This window comes from Hypomesus nipponensis, chromosome 10 (genome assembly GCF_054491055.1).
Source record: "Hypomesus nipponensis isolate SF chromosome 10, ASM5449105v1, whole genome shotgun sequence".
Taxonomy (NCBI): Eukaryota; Metazoa; Chordata; class Actinopteri; order Osmeriformes; family Osmeridae; genus Hypomesus; species Hypomesus nipponensis.
In genome coordinates this window covers 11395896-11411224 of record NC_140370.1, presented here as the reverse complement: position 1 = coordinate 11411224, position 15329 = coordinate 11395896, and the positions used below count along the sequence as shown (strand labels likewise).

Genomic DNA, 15329 nt, shown 5'->3' with positions numbered 1-15329 from the left:
AGTATAATCAGAAGTTGTTGTAGCGGTACCCCCTTCAAATGTACAATATAAAATGTAAATGAACTGTAAAAAGATCAAAGAATGTCCACCACAAGCTCTAATTTTGGAATCTTTATTGAGTGATACCCCATGGTGTCCTTCACCGTGTGTCGGTTAGGCAAGCACTACTGTGCTCTGTGTACTGTACAGCTTCAGTGGAGAGGAAAAAATACAAGCATGTGTGACTCCAAACTTGACAGCCTAGCGTCAACCCTAGGCACTTGGTATACATCTGAAATGATTCCAGGTTTATGTAATAGTCCAATATTATAGTTCCATTGCAAAAATCTATCCAATCATTTCAGAGCAGTGCCTAGGGCGTGATGTGGCATTAGGCCTCTGGGACTTTTGGTTTACAACTTGTCGATGAAGTTGTCCAGAGCAGGGATACCCTCCTTCAGTCCTTTGCGTTTTCTGGTGTCTACAACAACCTGGAAGGGCTTTGAGCTGGGCTCGTTGGGGTCTCCCTGCAGGATCTGCCAGTGGTCAAACACACACTGGGGGAAGGCCTTGCCACCGGTGTTGCTGCGCAAATCGGCTGTGAAACCTGGAGAAGGGAGGGAGGGAGATTGAGGAACACTCGTCGTCAGACCCATCACACTGAGAAGAGAGGCCATCACACAACATGGTGTCGGACAGCCGGGACACTCACCGAAAGACTCATTGACTGGCAAGTAGGCCTTGACTGTGAAGATGGGTGTGCCCATCATATTGGACTCCTCAAACACATGACCTCTTCTCCTGTTCAGCACGCCGTAGATTCCTCCCACAGCATTTTCTGGGCACTGGTCAGACAGAACACAGCAAACGGCTCAGTAACGGGAACTCTACAGCGTGGAGTTTCCTGACACACAGATGGGACACCCACCTGGATCTCCACCAGGTAGACTGGCTCCATGAGTCGGGGCTGGGCGGTGAGCTGGCAGGCCAACAGGACTCTACGGGCAGTGGGAATGATCTGGCCACCACCACGGTGGATGGCATCTGTGTGCAGCGTCACATCATGGATGTCAAAGCGTACAGCTCGCATGTTCTCCTCACACAGCGCACCCTGCAGGAAGAGAAAGGACATTACAACACTATAGACATGGAGAGAATCCTGCCGTGATGTCGTGTGTGTGAACCTATCAGGTCTCAGGCTAGTGGAATGACCTATGGGATAGGATTGACATGCATTATGAGATGACCCTGCAAACCCACCTCCTTGCTGGCCCACTGGAATCCAGCCACAACGCTGTCCTTGATCTCATTGAGGTACTGCACTCCCTTGGTCACGTCCATCAGCAGGTTGGGTCCAGTACCATCTGGGCCGAAGCACCAGATCTTCCTGGACTCGGACACATCCCACTGATACTTGTCAGTGAGGAAACGGGCACGGGCCTTAAACTCCTGGCGAGGAGTGACATCGCCCTTTTCTATGTCCTCTGCAAGGCCATCAGGGAAGGGGCAGGCCTTCATGAACAGACGATTGTGCTTGTTGGGAGACTTGGACAGGCAAACCTGGTTAGACTCTTCGCTAACGGTCTCTCTGTAGGACACCACTGGGTCAGATTTCTGAAACGGGAGAAAGAAAAGGTCAGAGGTCAAAATAAAATGTCTTCCTGCACCCCTTCCACCCATCCCGTGTTCAGAAGCCTCACCTTCAGTGGGATGCCAGCGTGGTCTTCCTCCAGGTCCTTGAGGCAGATCTCCAGATGGAGCTCTCCAGCCCCAGCGATGATGTGCTCCCCAGACTCCTCAGTGATACACTGCACCATGGGGTCAGACTTGGCCAGACGCTTCAGCCCCTCCACCAGCTTGGGCAGGTCGGCAGGGTTCTTGACCTCCACCGCCACCCTCACCACAGGGCTCACGCTGAACTTCATCATCCTCATGTTGTGGGCCTGAAGACCAGTTGAACAAATGGTCAATTTTGACAGAAATGACTCGTTTCACATATTCAAGGAAGTACAGACTGTGACAATGTTAGTTTAAAAAGGGATGTTTTACATGTTCAAAAGTAGTAATGGTCCCGGTTTTGACGAGGAACTGGTCCACTCCGACCAGTCCAACAATGTTCCCGCAGGGCACATCCTCGATGGGCTCAACGTAACGCCCCATCATCAGGATGGTTCTGTGAGGGGACACAATTACAAAACAGATTTAATTACTCGTTTGAAGACAAAGATGGGCATTACATTTTCATAGTTTAAATTCTCTCTTTTTTTACATTCCTAGTAAAAACGCTATTGTATTCCTAACATATCCAGCACCATCTAAACTGATACCCAAGCATCTATTAAAATGTTAATGCGGTTCAGTAATCAATCTTATCTTCCCTTGATGAACGGGGATACAAATTCAGATTTAAAAATTGTACTTGGATCAAATAAAATGTTGTATATACACACACAGTAGTCTGGTTACTCTGCAACTCAGGCAATTAAAAAGCATACCAGTATTAAGTTTGAGCAGCACTCCCAGTTTGAGTATTCAATTGCAAATTGCCCATTCCTACACAAGACTGAAATGTGTATGATCATTAATAAACACCTTTGAATGGGTTTGAGGTAGAGGTCTTCCTTCTTGCCAGGAGTGAAGTTTGGACCCATGATGCGCACCTTCAAACCCGTGGACACAACGCCAGAGAAAACGCGTCCGAAAGCGTAGAAACGGCCCTTGTCAGTGGTAGGCACCATCTTGGAAATGTACATCATCAGAGGAGCCTTGGGATCGCAGTTCTTAATACCTGAGAGCGAGAAAGAGACATTAGATACTATACACAAACAGCAGTTACATTAGACAAATAAAGAAATGCACTTGTGCAGTCTGACTGACCCATGGCAACCTCGTCATCCTTAGGTCCCTCATAGAGCATGTCACAGCGGTACTTCTGGGCGGTGACGGGGGAAGGCAGGTGGATGGTGATCATCTGCAGCAGGGCCTCTCCGGCCGGCAGCCACTTCCTCATCACGGCCTTCAGCAGGGGCTTGCCCTCCTTGTCCTTGTCTTCAGTGTCCAGCTTGATATCCAGCTTGTCAATCAACTTGGCAGTTTCCTCCTTGTTGAATTTCATGATGGCATCAAACACCTTGAGGGAAAGGAGATATTAACAAGAGAACGCTTGATAACGTGGTACATGAGACTACACCTTAGGTGACTTGAAAGGTGCTACTGGCTTTCCTCTCCATTAATAAAATAATTTCACTTTTAGTTGAACTCACTTTGAAGATGGGGTCAAGGACAAGTTGGGTGAAGGTGCGAGGAAACTTCTTGCCGTCAGCGCCAGTTGCTGATTTGCTAAACTTGTTAGCATCAGTGTCGAAATACCTGAAAAGGGGTCACATGTCACTAGTTAAATACCAGCACAACAAAGGATTGATACTTGAAATAAAAATCTTGAACTGAAGGTAAGATTTATGAGTGTGGATTTACCTGTCTCCCCAAAGTTTCTTCATCATGTCCTCCACCTTTTTACTCTTCTCCTCTGCAGTTGGCTTGGTGTCACCACCCTTGGCAGAGTACTTGGCCACATACATCTCAGCAAACTGCTTGAGGGTGAAGGCCCAGCCATGGAGCCCAGACCCAAAACCAACAGTTCCGATCTTTGGGTCAACCTGTAGATAAAGAGCAAATCGTACAATTAAAGCTTTGTTGCATTGACAAGCCTCTCCGTGAACATGCCGGCTGAGTCAGCATCCGCTGTCTACGCACCACGATGTTGCCCATCGGCCCCTCCTCCTCCTCGCCGTAGGTGCAGATGATGACGTTGACGTTCTCCACGATGCGCTGGAAGGTCTGGTAGAGGTCCTCGGGCTCCAGCTGCAGCTCCAGCAAGGCGCGGTCCATCTTGTTCATCATCAGGACAGGCTTGATCCTCTCGGCGATGGCTTGGCGCAGCACGGTCTCGGTCTGCACACACACCCCTGGGCAGAGAGAGAGGACTGGATAAGACCCCCCGACCAAGCCAGTCAGGACAGGCTGACGGGGCGAGGGAGAGCGGGCCTACCTGAGACACAGTCGACCACCACAAGGGCTCCGTCTGTGACCCTGAGGGCGGCGGTGACTTCGGAGGAGAAATCCACATGGCCAGGGGAGTCAATCAGGTTGATGAGGAATCCAGAGCCATCTTTGGTTTGCTTGATGAACGCCAAATCATCTTCACTCAGCTCGTAGTACATGGAGATGGCCCTGCGGTTGAAATGTACAGGTGACAAGATTAAGGAGGGAGATGCTTTTAGTTGAGGTCACATCCTTGCTTAACCAGTGAGACAGGACTTGTGTCCCTGTTGATCAAGTACACTACTCAAACAAATCTGCATGGCCAGAGAGCCTTGACCTTTTACATACGTGGATTTGATGGTGATGCAGCGCTCCTGCTCGTCTTTGCGAGTGTCGGTGAAGCGGGTCTCCCCAGCACGAGCACCGGCGATGATGCCAGCCTTGGACACCAGAGAGTCAGTCAATGTGGACTTCCCATGGTCCACGTGAGCAATCACGGACATGTTCCTGATGTTGGACTTTTTGTCCATGATGTCACGGATTTGGTCTACTGTGAAGTTCACCTGAAGGGAAAAGCCATCATAGTTGATCAGTTATCAATAATGGCCTACATACCTTGGTAACAATGGTAGGGCTCGAATGGTGAAAGCTGAGGCATGTATACTGGGCATTGTGTTTTGGTTTGAAACAAATGGTTTTAATACTTTATTTTTATAAATACATTGAAACGTGAATTGCAGACTAAGGGGAACTAATTGCGATTCAAAACTGATTAGTCACTTCTTGGCAGCAGACCAGTACAACTAGCTAGAATTTTTATCACATGCCGGAACACGTCATCAAGTTGAGAACGCGTTCTTCCAGCTATGCTGACTAGCCACTGCAGAACGACAGTAAAGCCGGTTGACAATAGGACAAATCTGTGTAGCCGGTGAAGTGCCATTTCCGCCATTTATGTAAAATTACACTTATGGATTTGACTATCAACCATGTCGCATTTTGAGTCCCCACTCATTTGCAACGCTAAAAACCATCAGGCATACCATCTGAACATCTAACACCTGATTGTTTGCTCAGCACTAGGCGGGTCCCGGTGCGGTGCGCTACGTACTTAACATTAGCCAATTATGAAGGTGATCATTTATATTTACTTAATCTAGAAATATCTAACAAACTTACAAATAAAACATTTTTACAACATTTCAAAAACATTTCAAAAAGTCGAACGCCCAGAATGGTGGCAGAAACGGAGCTACGCAGTTTTCCAGGCATTGTCATGCAGTTTTGTATAGAAGCATCCATTTTGGAAATGCCAGGTCGCTATTTAAGACCAAAAAGTCTCAACTAGATACATACGAAACGTTAAATAATTGAATTAACCATCAGATAAAGCTGCCTCCGGTCTATTTAATCATAATTATACGTATTTTTTCTGACTTACCATTGTGACTGATGGTTATAGATCCGTTAGACGAAGAACTCCGACACGGATACACACTGCCTTCCACGACAACGGATAGGCAGGAAAGAAGGAGTCGTGACATCCGACTCTATTTCACTTGGTTTACGTTCTCATGGCGTCAGCAGAAAGCGACGCCCCTTTTGTCATGGCACAGACAATTGTCCTCTAGAGGGCACTGTTACATTATACATTTTACAAAGCTGGCCTTCTTACTGTTGTTCCCTCAACACACACACACACACTTCAGTGAATGACCAGCACACAAATAAGCCACACCGCTTCCTGCATGCATGTATGTATAATAATAATAACGTTTATTTTCTTCTTCTTCTTCAATAGGAACCCATGTCAGAATGCTGTTCATCAAAATCCAAATCTGACACAGCATTATTCTCCAAGTAAGTTTGCACCAATAAGGATATTACTAAGGCAGGAAGGTGTATTTTTTTCGTCGGAAATAATTAAAAGTAGACATTTAACAACAGTATCTCAATTATTCGAGCCAATACCAGACAATGTAAACAAATTAATATAAAATAAGAGTTCAATGTGGTTGGTGCAAAAATGTTGCAATGTGCATTTAAGTGACAAATGGATTTTATGAGAGTGCTGGTGACAGTTGAGAGTTCTAGGCCTTATTGAAGAGGTCAGTTGCAGACGGAAAGAAACTGTTCTTGTGGGGTGAGGTTTTGGTCCTGATGGACCACAGCCTCCTGCCGGAGGGGAGTGTCCAGGGTGGGAGGAGTCGGACACAATATTTCTTCCTTACCTCAGGGACCTATAGATGTGCAGGTCCTCAAGAGATTGCAGATTGAAGCCGATCACCTTATCAGCAGTGCGGATGATACGCTGCAGTCTGCTCTTGTCCTTGGCAGTGGCCGCAGCGTACAAGATGGTGATGGAGGAGGTGAAGATGGACTCAATGATCGCTGTGTAGAAGTGCACCATCATTGTCTTTGGCAGGTTGAAATTCTTCAGCTGCCGCAGGAAGTACACCCTCTGTTGTGCTTTTTTGGTGAAGGAGCTGATGTTCAACTGTTCCTGTCGGAGAGGAAGTCAGTGATCCACCAGCAGGTGGAGTCAGGCACGTTCAGCTGGGAGAGCTTGTCCTGTCCAGCAGAGCTGTGGTCCACATACAGGATCCTGGCGTAGGATTCCGGGGAGTCCAGGTGCAGGAGGGTGAAGTGGAGGGCCATGTTAACTGTGTTGTCTGCAGACCTGTCAGCTCTGGAGGGAAATTGCATGAGGTCCTCTCTTGGTCATCAACTGTAGCTCAGTATTCTACTCAATTATTTGTCAGCAGCTTATCAGTAAGGTGAATGGGCAGGGCCTCAACATCTCCCTCTGCAACTGGGTTCTGGAGTTTTGAACTGGGGGACCACAGTCAGTCCAGGTTGGCAACAACATTTCCTGCTCCATCAGGTGCTCCTCAAGGGCTGCATGCTCAGCCCACTGCTGTTTACAATGTTGACCCTTCGCTGCACTGTTAAGACCAGCTCCAACCACATTGTTAAGTTTGCTAAAGACACAACCATGGTGAGCCTCATTAGCTACAATGGCGAAACACCACATAAAGATGATGTGGCCCAACTTACTTAATGGTGTGTTGCCAACAACCTGACCGTGAACATGGGGAAAACATGTTGAACTTCAGAAAATACTGCATTGATCACTTCTAGGTTACAGAAGAGAGTTCAGGCGTGGAGAGATTCAGCTACATTAAGTTCCTGGGGGTGCACGTTGTGTATGACCTTGCCTGGACCACCAACACCACATCAATAGTCAATAGGACCCACACAGCTGGAAAGACTATTTGTGTTTTCCTCCCCTCCATCCCACTTGCCGTTCCCAGTACAACGGCAAAACCTCCAGTATCGTGAAGGACTCCTCCCACCCTTCCCAAAGTCTCTTCCAGCTTCTGCCATTATGCACATGGTTCCAAAGCAACCAGGCCTACTCAGCCAGACTTCTTATCTTCTGCTGTCTCTCCGCTGTGAGGACTCTAAACCCCCAGTGAACAATCTTAGATCCCCCACACACATCCTCTATCTAAAGTATAGTGGATGTTTGTGTCCCAGGATCTTATCATTCAGTGGTCTATTACATTTGATCAACGTATTTGTTTTACAATGCAGCACAGTGGGCCCGTGAGGCATTTCATCACGTATATGTCTGTATATTGTACTGCTTATGGTGAAATGACAAATGAAAACGAACTTGAAGTGAAATCAGTTTGTTTGACCTATGTTAGTGAGTACACAGACCTCACAGATAAGCCCAGCACTCATGTTGATTTATGATGGCTCAATAAAGTTGTGTGCCTTGAATCATACTTTCTATACATTGATCATAAGGGTGAACGGGTGCATCTGGGTGCTTCTCAATAGTTTCAAGTGGCAGCTTCTCCGTGGTGCTGTCATCCTGGTTCGTCTCAGTGTATTTGCACTTTGTAACACTTAAGGCTCATGCAAACATTGCAAACACTCATGTCCCGTGCATGCAAGGTGGGGCAGGATTCTCAGTAAGTGCTGTGTACTGGTTAGGTCATATTTGCATTATGTGCACTTTGGAGCTCTCCAATCCACAGATAGAACAGCAATAAAGATAACAGTCTTAAACTTGCCAACAAGTAGTACAAATACAGATCAACCTGTGTCCTCTACCATAGATACGTGCATTTTAATGGCAAGAGAGAAGGCCCCCCCCACTTCATGATTAGGCCTGCTGATGAATAAAGGAGTGGAATCTTGTACATCTTGTAATTACAGTCCATACACACACACAAACTGACAATTAAATCTCAGCACTTTAAGAGCATTTGATACAACAATGGTTTGTTTGGAATTCAGAATGATTTATTTAGCTATTATTATCTGTGACGCTAGACAGACCTTTGTAGTTCCAATCTCAAAAGCGATTGATTTAGTCAGAAGGATTCAGATTGAAGAAATCAGTCATGGACCACTTTGCCCATGGTTATGGGCTCCCCATTTAGTCAAAGCAGCAATGAATGTCCTAATTAAAATGTCTGATTAGACTTTACTGAATTTATATCAGAGACAGTCTGTTCCTAATGACTTCATATGCGTTCTTCTTGTTTTTTCTATTTGAGTTGCCAGCATGATGGCTTCCAATGATTATAATCACAGTGAAACAATATGGAAATCCTCCAACTTCCCTGACTTGACAAAGGTTTTGGTTCCTTGTTATTGCCTGTGTAGGAAAAAAGCGAAAAGCATACATTTTTGGGGGTCCACTTGATAAGTTTTTCTTTCAACAAATCCTATTCTTAAATCTTATTCTGGCTACAATGGACAAATAATCTCTAACAACAGAAAATATATTAAGTATGTATTTAGTAAAATTGTGATAGTCTCCCATTCACAGCTTGATTTCACACCCTACCACATCCATATTAGATATATGTGATATTCTTTAGCCGCAATTTACCAAGAATCAACGTTTTTGTCTTCCCCCAGAAAATTGTCAATTTGGATCATCACTGTTGATACACTCTCTCAACAAAAATATTGCTCTTATATTAGTGTGTTTTCCACTTCCTTTTGAAAATATTACATAATACATTACATAATAAAATATACTTTACGACTGGTATTGTGCTTAGACACGCATTATCAGAAACCCTTAAATACTGAGATACTAGCTATGATAAGAACTGCAATCAAATAGCTGTTCTGATAAACCTGATCACAACAAAGGTATTGAGGCACAACTCCTCAGTAAATCTTTTAAATTTCATGCAGCACGTAAACTTTCACAAATAATGTTTGGATAACATTTTATAATGGAACAAAGCATCCAGTAAGAGAGCACACAAAACGTTTAAATGAATAGAATTCTATTGAGCTCATTAAGTTACATTATTTCCATATGAAAGTTATTACAAATAATATCCAGATTGAAAAAATTACCCACTGGAAATGTAACATGGTTAATGTATTTCACATAATCCATTTACAATCAAACTCTGGATAAAGAGATGGAACGTGTAAATGTGAAGACAATCTGGAAGATAAACAAGAAATAAAATAAGACAATGTGAGACAAAGAGAATGTGAAAGTGTGAGGGGAATGAGAGCATATGTATTGTGTGAAAGGTCATTTCAGTGTTTTTAGTCATCATTTGGCCTCGGACAATTTGTTGACCATTCAAAAGCTGTTCCTCATGCCCTAATTTGTTAACTCATTTGTCTGTCAAAAACATTAGACCAATGGGGTTGAAAGCAGCATGCTTTAATGGAATTTCATTGGATGGGGACCAATGGGGTTGAAAGCAGCATGCTTTAATGGAATTTCAACTTTGTCCCATGGAACAGGCGTAGGTGTACTAGATCACACTGTACACATACTCACATCTACAATAAACACACTGCCATTGTGGACCTTGAAGGGAGCTGTTGGTACTAATATTACATTAACTGTCGCTAGCTCACATCTAATGTTGGAATAATGACTCAGAACAAGGTAAGCTAAATCTGACTAATCCTGTCTTGTCTTGATTTGTATCCTGTATTTGTCTTTAATTATACAATGGGCAATTAATTTCCAATTTGAATTAAATGTATTCTGTTTCCAGTAATCACCTGATCTTGTTTGAGTTGAGTGCTGAAAGCTTTGTCAGGTTTTATCAGGTTGAGCAGACTTTAGTTCAGCACTGAGTGATAACTTGTCTATTTAATCAATTAAATTAATGTGTTCAGTTGAGTTTGGTATGTTAGAACTGGACTGCTACAAAAGTCTTGATTCTCAGGATACTGGGCAAAGAACACTCTTTCTAGACACTCACCTTTATGGCTGGAATCAAGTTAATAGATTATTTGGTTTTGTTGCTTAGAGATTTACTGTTCTGATTCGGTGTCCCAGCCCTGCTTGATATCTGACAATCGGTGTCTTCTTATCAGATGCATGGTGGAATGGAACTCCTCGATCTTCTTCTGAACCAGACAGACAACATCCAACCCTGGCCAGTAACCATACATGAGGTGAGAAAGAATTATCTTGAAAAATACCTTTTTGTACCCGTGGACATCATAACAGCCATCACAAATCGTACAGAAGCTCTATATGATAATTGCCTAGCTATATATCTGTATTGTTTTGTTGGTGATTGGGGTATTATCAGCCTCCCGTTCTATTTTACTCCATGTGTCCGTCACAGAGATTGATTGACAGCTTTGAGGTCAGGGGTTAGGGACTCTGGTTTCTTATTATTTCCCTCATTGAACCCCTGCAGCAGTCATGCTTTAAACATAGCTTCTACCTGTACCTGATTATCGGATGGCCTTCAATAGGAGTATTGTCCTTGGAGTCTGCCTTTAAGGACATCATCTCATTCAAAAATGCATATCATTATTTCTCATGACATACATACTCACACTCACACTCAACACACACACACACACACACACACACACACACACACACACACACACACACACACACACACTCTCTCTCCTACAGACAGTGAATCCTGGGGGTGATGCTGATGATTTCTTGGACACCCTGTTGGGTGGGAGTGACTCGTCATCTCCTCCCACCTCGCCTCTGTGGTCTCCCTGCCCCAGTGACAGTGGCATCAGTGAAGACCCAGCCTCGGACCACCTGGACAGCCCCCATCCCCCTGCCAGCCCTGCTGTTCACACATTTCAGCTTCCACCCCAGTCTCAGTCACTCAGCTTTCTCCTGTCCAAGCCGGCTCCTGATGTCTCCATTGACTTGAGTAAGACGACACACACTCTGAACAGATGGAGAGTAAATGGTTGTGATAGGACAGGCTTTATTTGAATGTATTTCATTATTTTATTTATTGCTGTTTCACTCAACATCCATCAGCCTGAACCATGCACAACCACTTGGCTGTGATGAGACCAGACTGTGAGGAAATGACTGAAATGAGAGTATCCTCCCCAGATTACAGATTTTTCCCATGAATGAGTTCAAAGTCTTTCATTCCCTCCAGGGATGTAGCTCAGAATGATTATACCCAGGCACTATTTTTCCTGTTTTGTGATTCTGGTCAGGCACTGGGTTGCACCTGAGAGCCTTCCAATAAAGTGGGCACTCTAAGATGTAGGGCACTGACCTGTGAGAACTGAACACCCATACTGATGTTGAAAATGGAAGCTGTGTGCTGTTTGCAACAGACTTTCTGAAGCACAATAATGAGCATGATGGTCACCAACTCATCAAAACCAAATATTGTTTCCTTTTCTACTCTACTATCAAAGGGCAGTTGCCTTTTCAAAATAGTGTTTATTATGTGTCTTTTAGAATGAATTATTATTTTCTATTTTCAAAAGTTCTCTCAACAATGACATGTCTTTTATTCAATTTTCAAACAAATTTGAATAATTACAAAGCTGATGTAGTTTTCAGAGAAAAAGAGGGTAATAGGTAGTTTTCAGTGAATGAAAGCATATGTAGGTAACCACTCAATACTGCGCATTCTTTTTTTGGACCCCCTACTGGGTTGCCCTTGACAATAATAATCTGGCATCTCCCATTCCTCCTTTCCCTTTCCCAATGTCAACTTCAAAAGTAACAAATTCATTACAGTGTGAATGTGACATAGTAGACATGGAAACATGTAGATCAGTAGTTGTGGCTCCATTGGACTGAACCTCTGTCTGTGCTGTAGGCGGGGAGTCTGGTCTCTTTCCAGAAATCACAGGGCTTGCACAGTGTCTCTCGGCTACCCACAATCCTCGGTTGCCTCCAGGCTATCCACTCACTGTGAAGGGCCTGCTGCTGTCAGGACTCGGAGAAAAGGTAAGAGACAGACAGAGAGAGAAAAAGAGAGAGAGAGAGGAAGCGAGAGAGAGGAGTGAGAGTGTGAAAGTCTAAGCATCTCTGTGATTGGCAGGCCCAACGGAACTCACAGAATTCCTTAAAAGAGCTAGTTCTAAATGAGGATGAGAAGAAGCTTCTGGCTAAAGAGGGTGTAAACCTCCCCAACAAACTGCCCCTGTCCAAGGTACTGTATATCCTTCAGCCATACTGGAACTGATCGACTGAAATGAGGTTTAATCAGGGTCAGTCCGGAATGACTTTCTCATCTCCTTGCCGTACTCACCTCTGTTTCTGCTGGATTAGTTTGAGGAGAGAGTCCTGAAGAAAATTCGCAGGAAGATTCGAAACAAGCAGTCAGCCCAGGAGAGCAGGAAGAAGAAGAGGGAATATGTTGACAGACTGGAGGAGAGGTAGGAACACCTAATGAGCTCCATGGAACACAGATGTCAGCTCAACATTCTGTTTAGAATGTGGGAATTACACAGACAATATTTATTTCAATCATTTAGCAGACACTCTTATCCAGAGCAATATTGAAATAACAACATTTGAATGTTGGTCAGACTGAATTTGAACCGGTTTGAACAAGGCACATATCATGATGCAAGAGAGAGAGAGAGGCTTAAAGTGAAAGGTAGTCAAAGAGGTAGAGGAGAGATGACTCATCATGAATGGGAGATGGAAGAGATGGTGTGTGCGGAAAAAGGGAGAAGTGAGAGAGACAGCTGCAGTCACCTCTTGGTTTGAGAAGAGAAGGAAAAAAAATGAAACCGATTTTATTGTCAGAGGCTCACCAATGGTCTCTCTTTCTTCGTTAAATCTCTCTCTTGCTCTGTGTTTATTTGGATCTTTTTCCTATCAGGATGTCTGCCTGTAGCACACACAACTTGGAGCTGCAGAGGAAGGTCTATCAGTTGGAGCAAACCAACACGTGAGACCTCTCTCTCTCAGACACACACACAGTATATTTAAAGAGGATGGTCCTCTTTACCTTCTTCCCTCTCCCTCCTCTATTGTTGATTCATTCCTTCAATTATTTCTCACTCCTATCTATTATTTGATTCCTCTGTTATCTCGATCTAATCCTCCATCCCTTTGTCTCTCCCTCCCTCTCTCTCTTTGTCTCTCTCTTTGTCTCTCTCTCTCCCTCTCTTTTTGTCTCTCTCTCTCTCTCTCTCTCTCTCTCTCTCTCTCTCTCTCTCTCTCTCTCTCTCTCTCTCTCTGTCTGTCTCTATCTCCAGTTCCCTGTTGGAGCAGCTGGGTCAACTGCAGAGTGTCCTCACCAACGGGTCTGGAAAACCTGTGCAGACAGGAACTTGCATCCTGGTGAGAGGGGAAAAAGACCTACATATGAATACACAGGGATATGGATAGATTTAGCCTGGCTGCCGGCCCAACTTAGCCCCGCGCACAAAAAAAAATGTTGATTCTTCACTTGTGCTCACTCTCGCTCGCTCTCTCTCTCTCTCTCTCTCTCTCTCTCTCTCTCTGTCTGTCTCTCTCTCTGTCTCTCTCTCAGGTGCTGCTTCTGTCCTTCTCTCTCCTTCTCTCTCCAAGTCTACAACCTGACCCCTATACTTCTACAAGTCAGGAGGACTTCACTGAAACCAGGGGTTAGTTGTCTTACTGTTCTAAAACACATACTCAGACACACACATGCAAATCACACTTACACGTGCTCACACAACTCACTCTACATTTTACACACACGTATTTGCTTTCACATTTATTCATTTAGCAGATGTTTTTTACAAAGTGATAAATGTGCCAAAGAGTGGCTTTAATGAGTACAGCAGAGGACTAAGGGTTAGAAGTGGTCCAGGGAACGGCCCTGGCTTTTACCTATTACTCACATTTACATTTTAGTCATTTAGCAGACGCTCTTATCCAGAGCGACTTGCAGTAAGTACAGAGACATTCCCCCCGAGGCAAGTAGAGTGAAATGCCATGCCCAAAGACACAACGTCTTTCGGCATGGCCAGGAATCGAACAGGCAACCTTCTGATTCATAGCCCAATCCCCTAACCGCTCAACCATCTGACCCCTTATTACTTATTGTATGTTTGTCTGATTGTGACCATGACTCTTGTGTCTCACACCAAACCAGTGCCGTCCCGTTCGCTCCAGTCAGTAATGGACACAGAGAGCACCTTCCAACCGACCATGTCTCTGGCACGGGGAGTGGAGCTCCTGGTTACCCTTCTCGACAAGCTCCGATTTGGACCCGAGCATCCAGACACAAACTGCCTTGACCACAACCTTAAGCATCCACTTTGACCACTCTGACCACTCAACTATAAGGAATACATGAACAGAATGGGCAATTGGTTATTCCTGTTTACAGCAGCTAAGACCACAGTTGATCACCATTATTTTAGAGATCCATACTGCTTATGGCTTTCATTATATTGTTGCTTTGGAAGTTAGTTTGTAAACCGAGACTATGGACCCTATTGAAGGGTCATGTAATATACTGATAATGTATTATATTGACGTGCTGGCTGATGACCTAATGGATACTGACAAAATATGTTTTATTCACTTCTTATTTAACTTTCATTCACCTTTCAATAAAGTACTATTTGGAAGACTTTCACTGAACTGAAGTGTCTTTTTGAACAACACTGTGGAAATTGTAAATTGATGGTTTGAAAGTCTCTGTTGTAAATCTACATGTCAACATTGTATGATTATTTGTGACCTCAACATTGAGGTTGTGGACCTAATCATTGTATTCGGTCCAAATGCCATCCAATTATTAAGTTCAGTCTGGACTAAATGATAGATTGTTGTGTTTATTACATGCCTGCAACGCCCACAGATACCAGAAGTATTTAATCTTACTGTCAAACCTTTACCGGTTGCTTTCAGGATGTGACATTTATTTGAGCAAATATGACAAAAACTGCTTCTCAACAAAATGACCGACCCTGCCTAAGATCTATGAGAATACATGAACAAGATAACTGGGTTATGGAGATGCATGATACCATGGCAATTTGTCTCTATTCAATACATTCATATGTTCTCATATCTT

At 44.1% G+C, this 15329-nt stretch overlaps 2 protein-coding genes across 3 annotated transcripts; one reads left to right on the top strand and one right to left on the bottom strand.

Moving 5' to 3' along the window:
• Positions 1 to 98: 98 nt before the first annotated feature.
• LOC146271710 (elongation factor 2b-like) lies at positions 99 to 5583 on the bottom strand. Its single transcript, XM_084706646.1, has 14 exons — positions 5462 to 5583; positions 4369 to 4583; positions 4028 to 4209; positions 3733 to 3944; positions 3454 to 3635; positions 3243 to 3348; positions 2857 to 3109; positions 2572 to 2767; positions 2029 to 2152; positions 1680 to 1922; positions 1240 to 1593; positions 908 to 1090; positions 692 to 824; positions 99 to 586 (listed from the first exon to the last, which is right to left on the bottom strand). Exons 1-14 carry the CDS (start codon positions 5462 to 5464, stop codon positions 393 to 395), a joined length of 2580 nt encoding a protein of 859 aa, XP_084562772.1. The 5' UTR covers positions 5465 to 5583; the 3' UTR covers positions 99 to 392.
• Positions 5584 to 9871: 4288 nt separating this feature from the next.
• Positions 9872 to 14893, top strand: LOC146271709 (cyclic AMP-responsive element-binding protein 3-like protein 3-A). Of its 2 annotated transcripts, none has more exons than XM_084707851.1 (10): positions 9872 to 9967; positions 10405 to 10485; positions 10964 to 11222; positions 12141 to 12271; positions 12366 to 12476; positions 12596 to 12702; positions 13155 to 13223; positions 13534 to 13618; positions 13812 to 13905; positions 14400 to 14893. In XM_084707851.1, exons 1-10 carry the CDS (start codon positions 9953 to 9955, stop codon positions 14567 to 14569), a joined length of 1122 nt encoding a protein of 373 aa, XP_084563977.1. In that variant the 5' UTR covers positions 9872 to 9952; the 3' UTR covers positions 14570 to 14893. The 2 variants fall into 2 exon arrangements, with proteins under 2 accessions (XP_084563977.1, XP_084563978.1); XM_084707852.1 differs by having other exon boundaries at positions 9885 to 9967; positions 10367 to 10485.
• The last annotated feature ends 436 nt before the right edge of the window (positions 14894 to 15329 follow it).

What these genes read in the sequence shown, in the direction of transcription:
- LOC146271710 (XM_084706646.1), bottom strand. An exon ending in GGCCGATGGGCAACATCGTG is followed by an intron (nt 3,636 to 3,732) that starts GTGCGTAGACAG and finishes CTTTATCTACAG; the next exon opens with GTTGACCCAAAGATCGGAAC. An exon ending in TCCAGTGGGCCAGCAAGGAG is followed by an intron (nt 1,091 to 1,239) that starts GTGGGTTTGCAG and finishes CTCTTCCTGCAG; the next exon opens with GGTGCGCTGTGTGAGGAGAA.
- LOC146271709 (XM_084707851.1), top strand. An exon ending in GGCCAGTAACCATACATGAG is followed by an intron (nt 10,486 to 10,963) that starts GTGAGAAAGAAT and finishes TCTCTCCTACAG; the next exon opens with ACAGTGAATCCTGGGGGTGA. An exon ending in TGTCAGGACTCGGAGAAAAG is followed by an intron (nt 12,272 to 12,365) that starts GTAAGAGACAGA and finishes TGTGATTGGCAG; the next exon opens with GCCCAACGGAACTCACAGAA.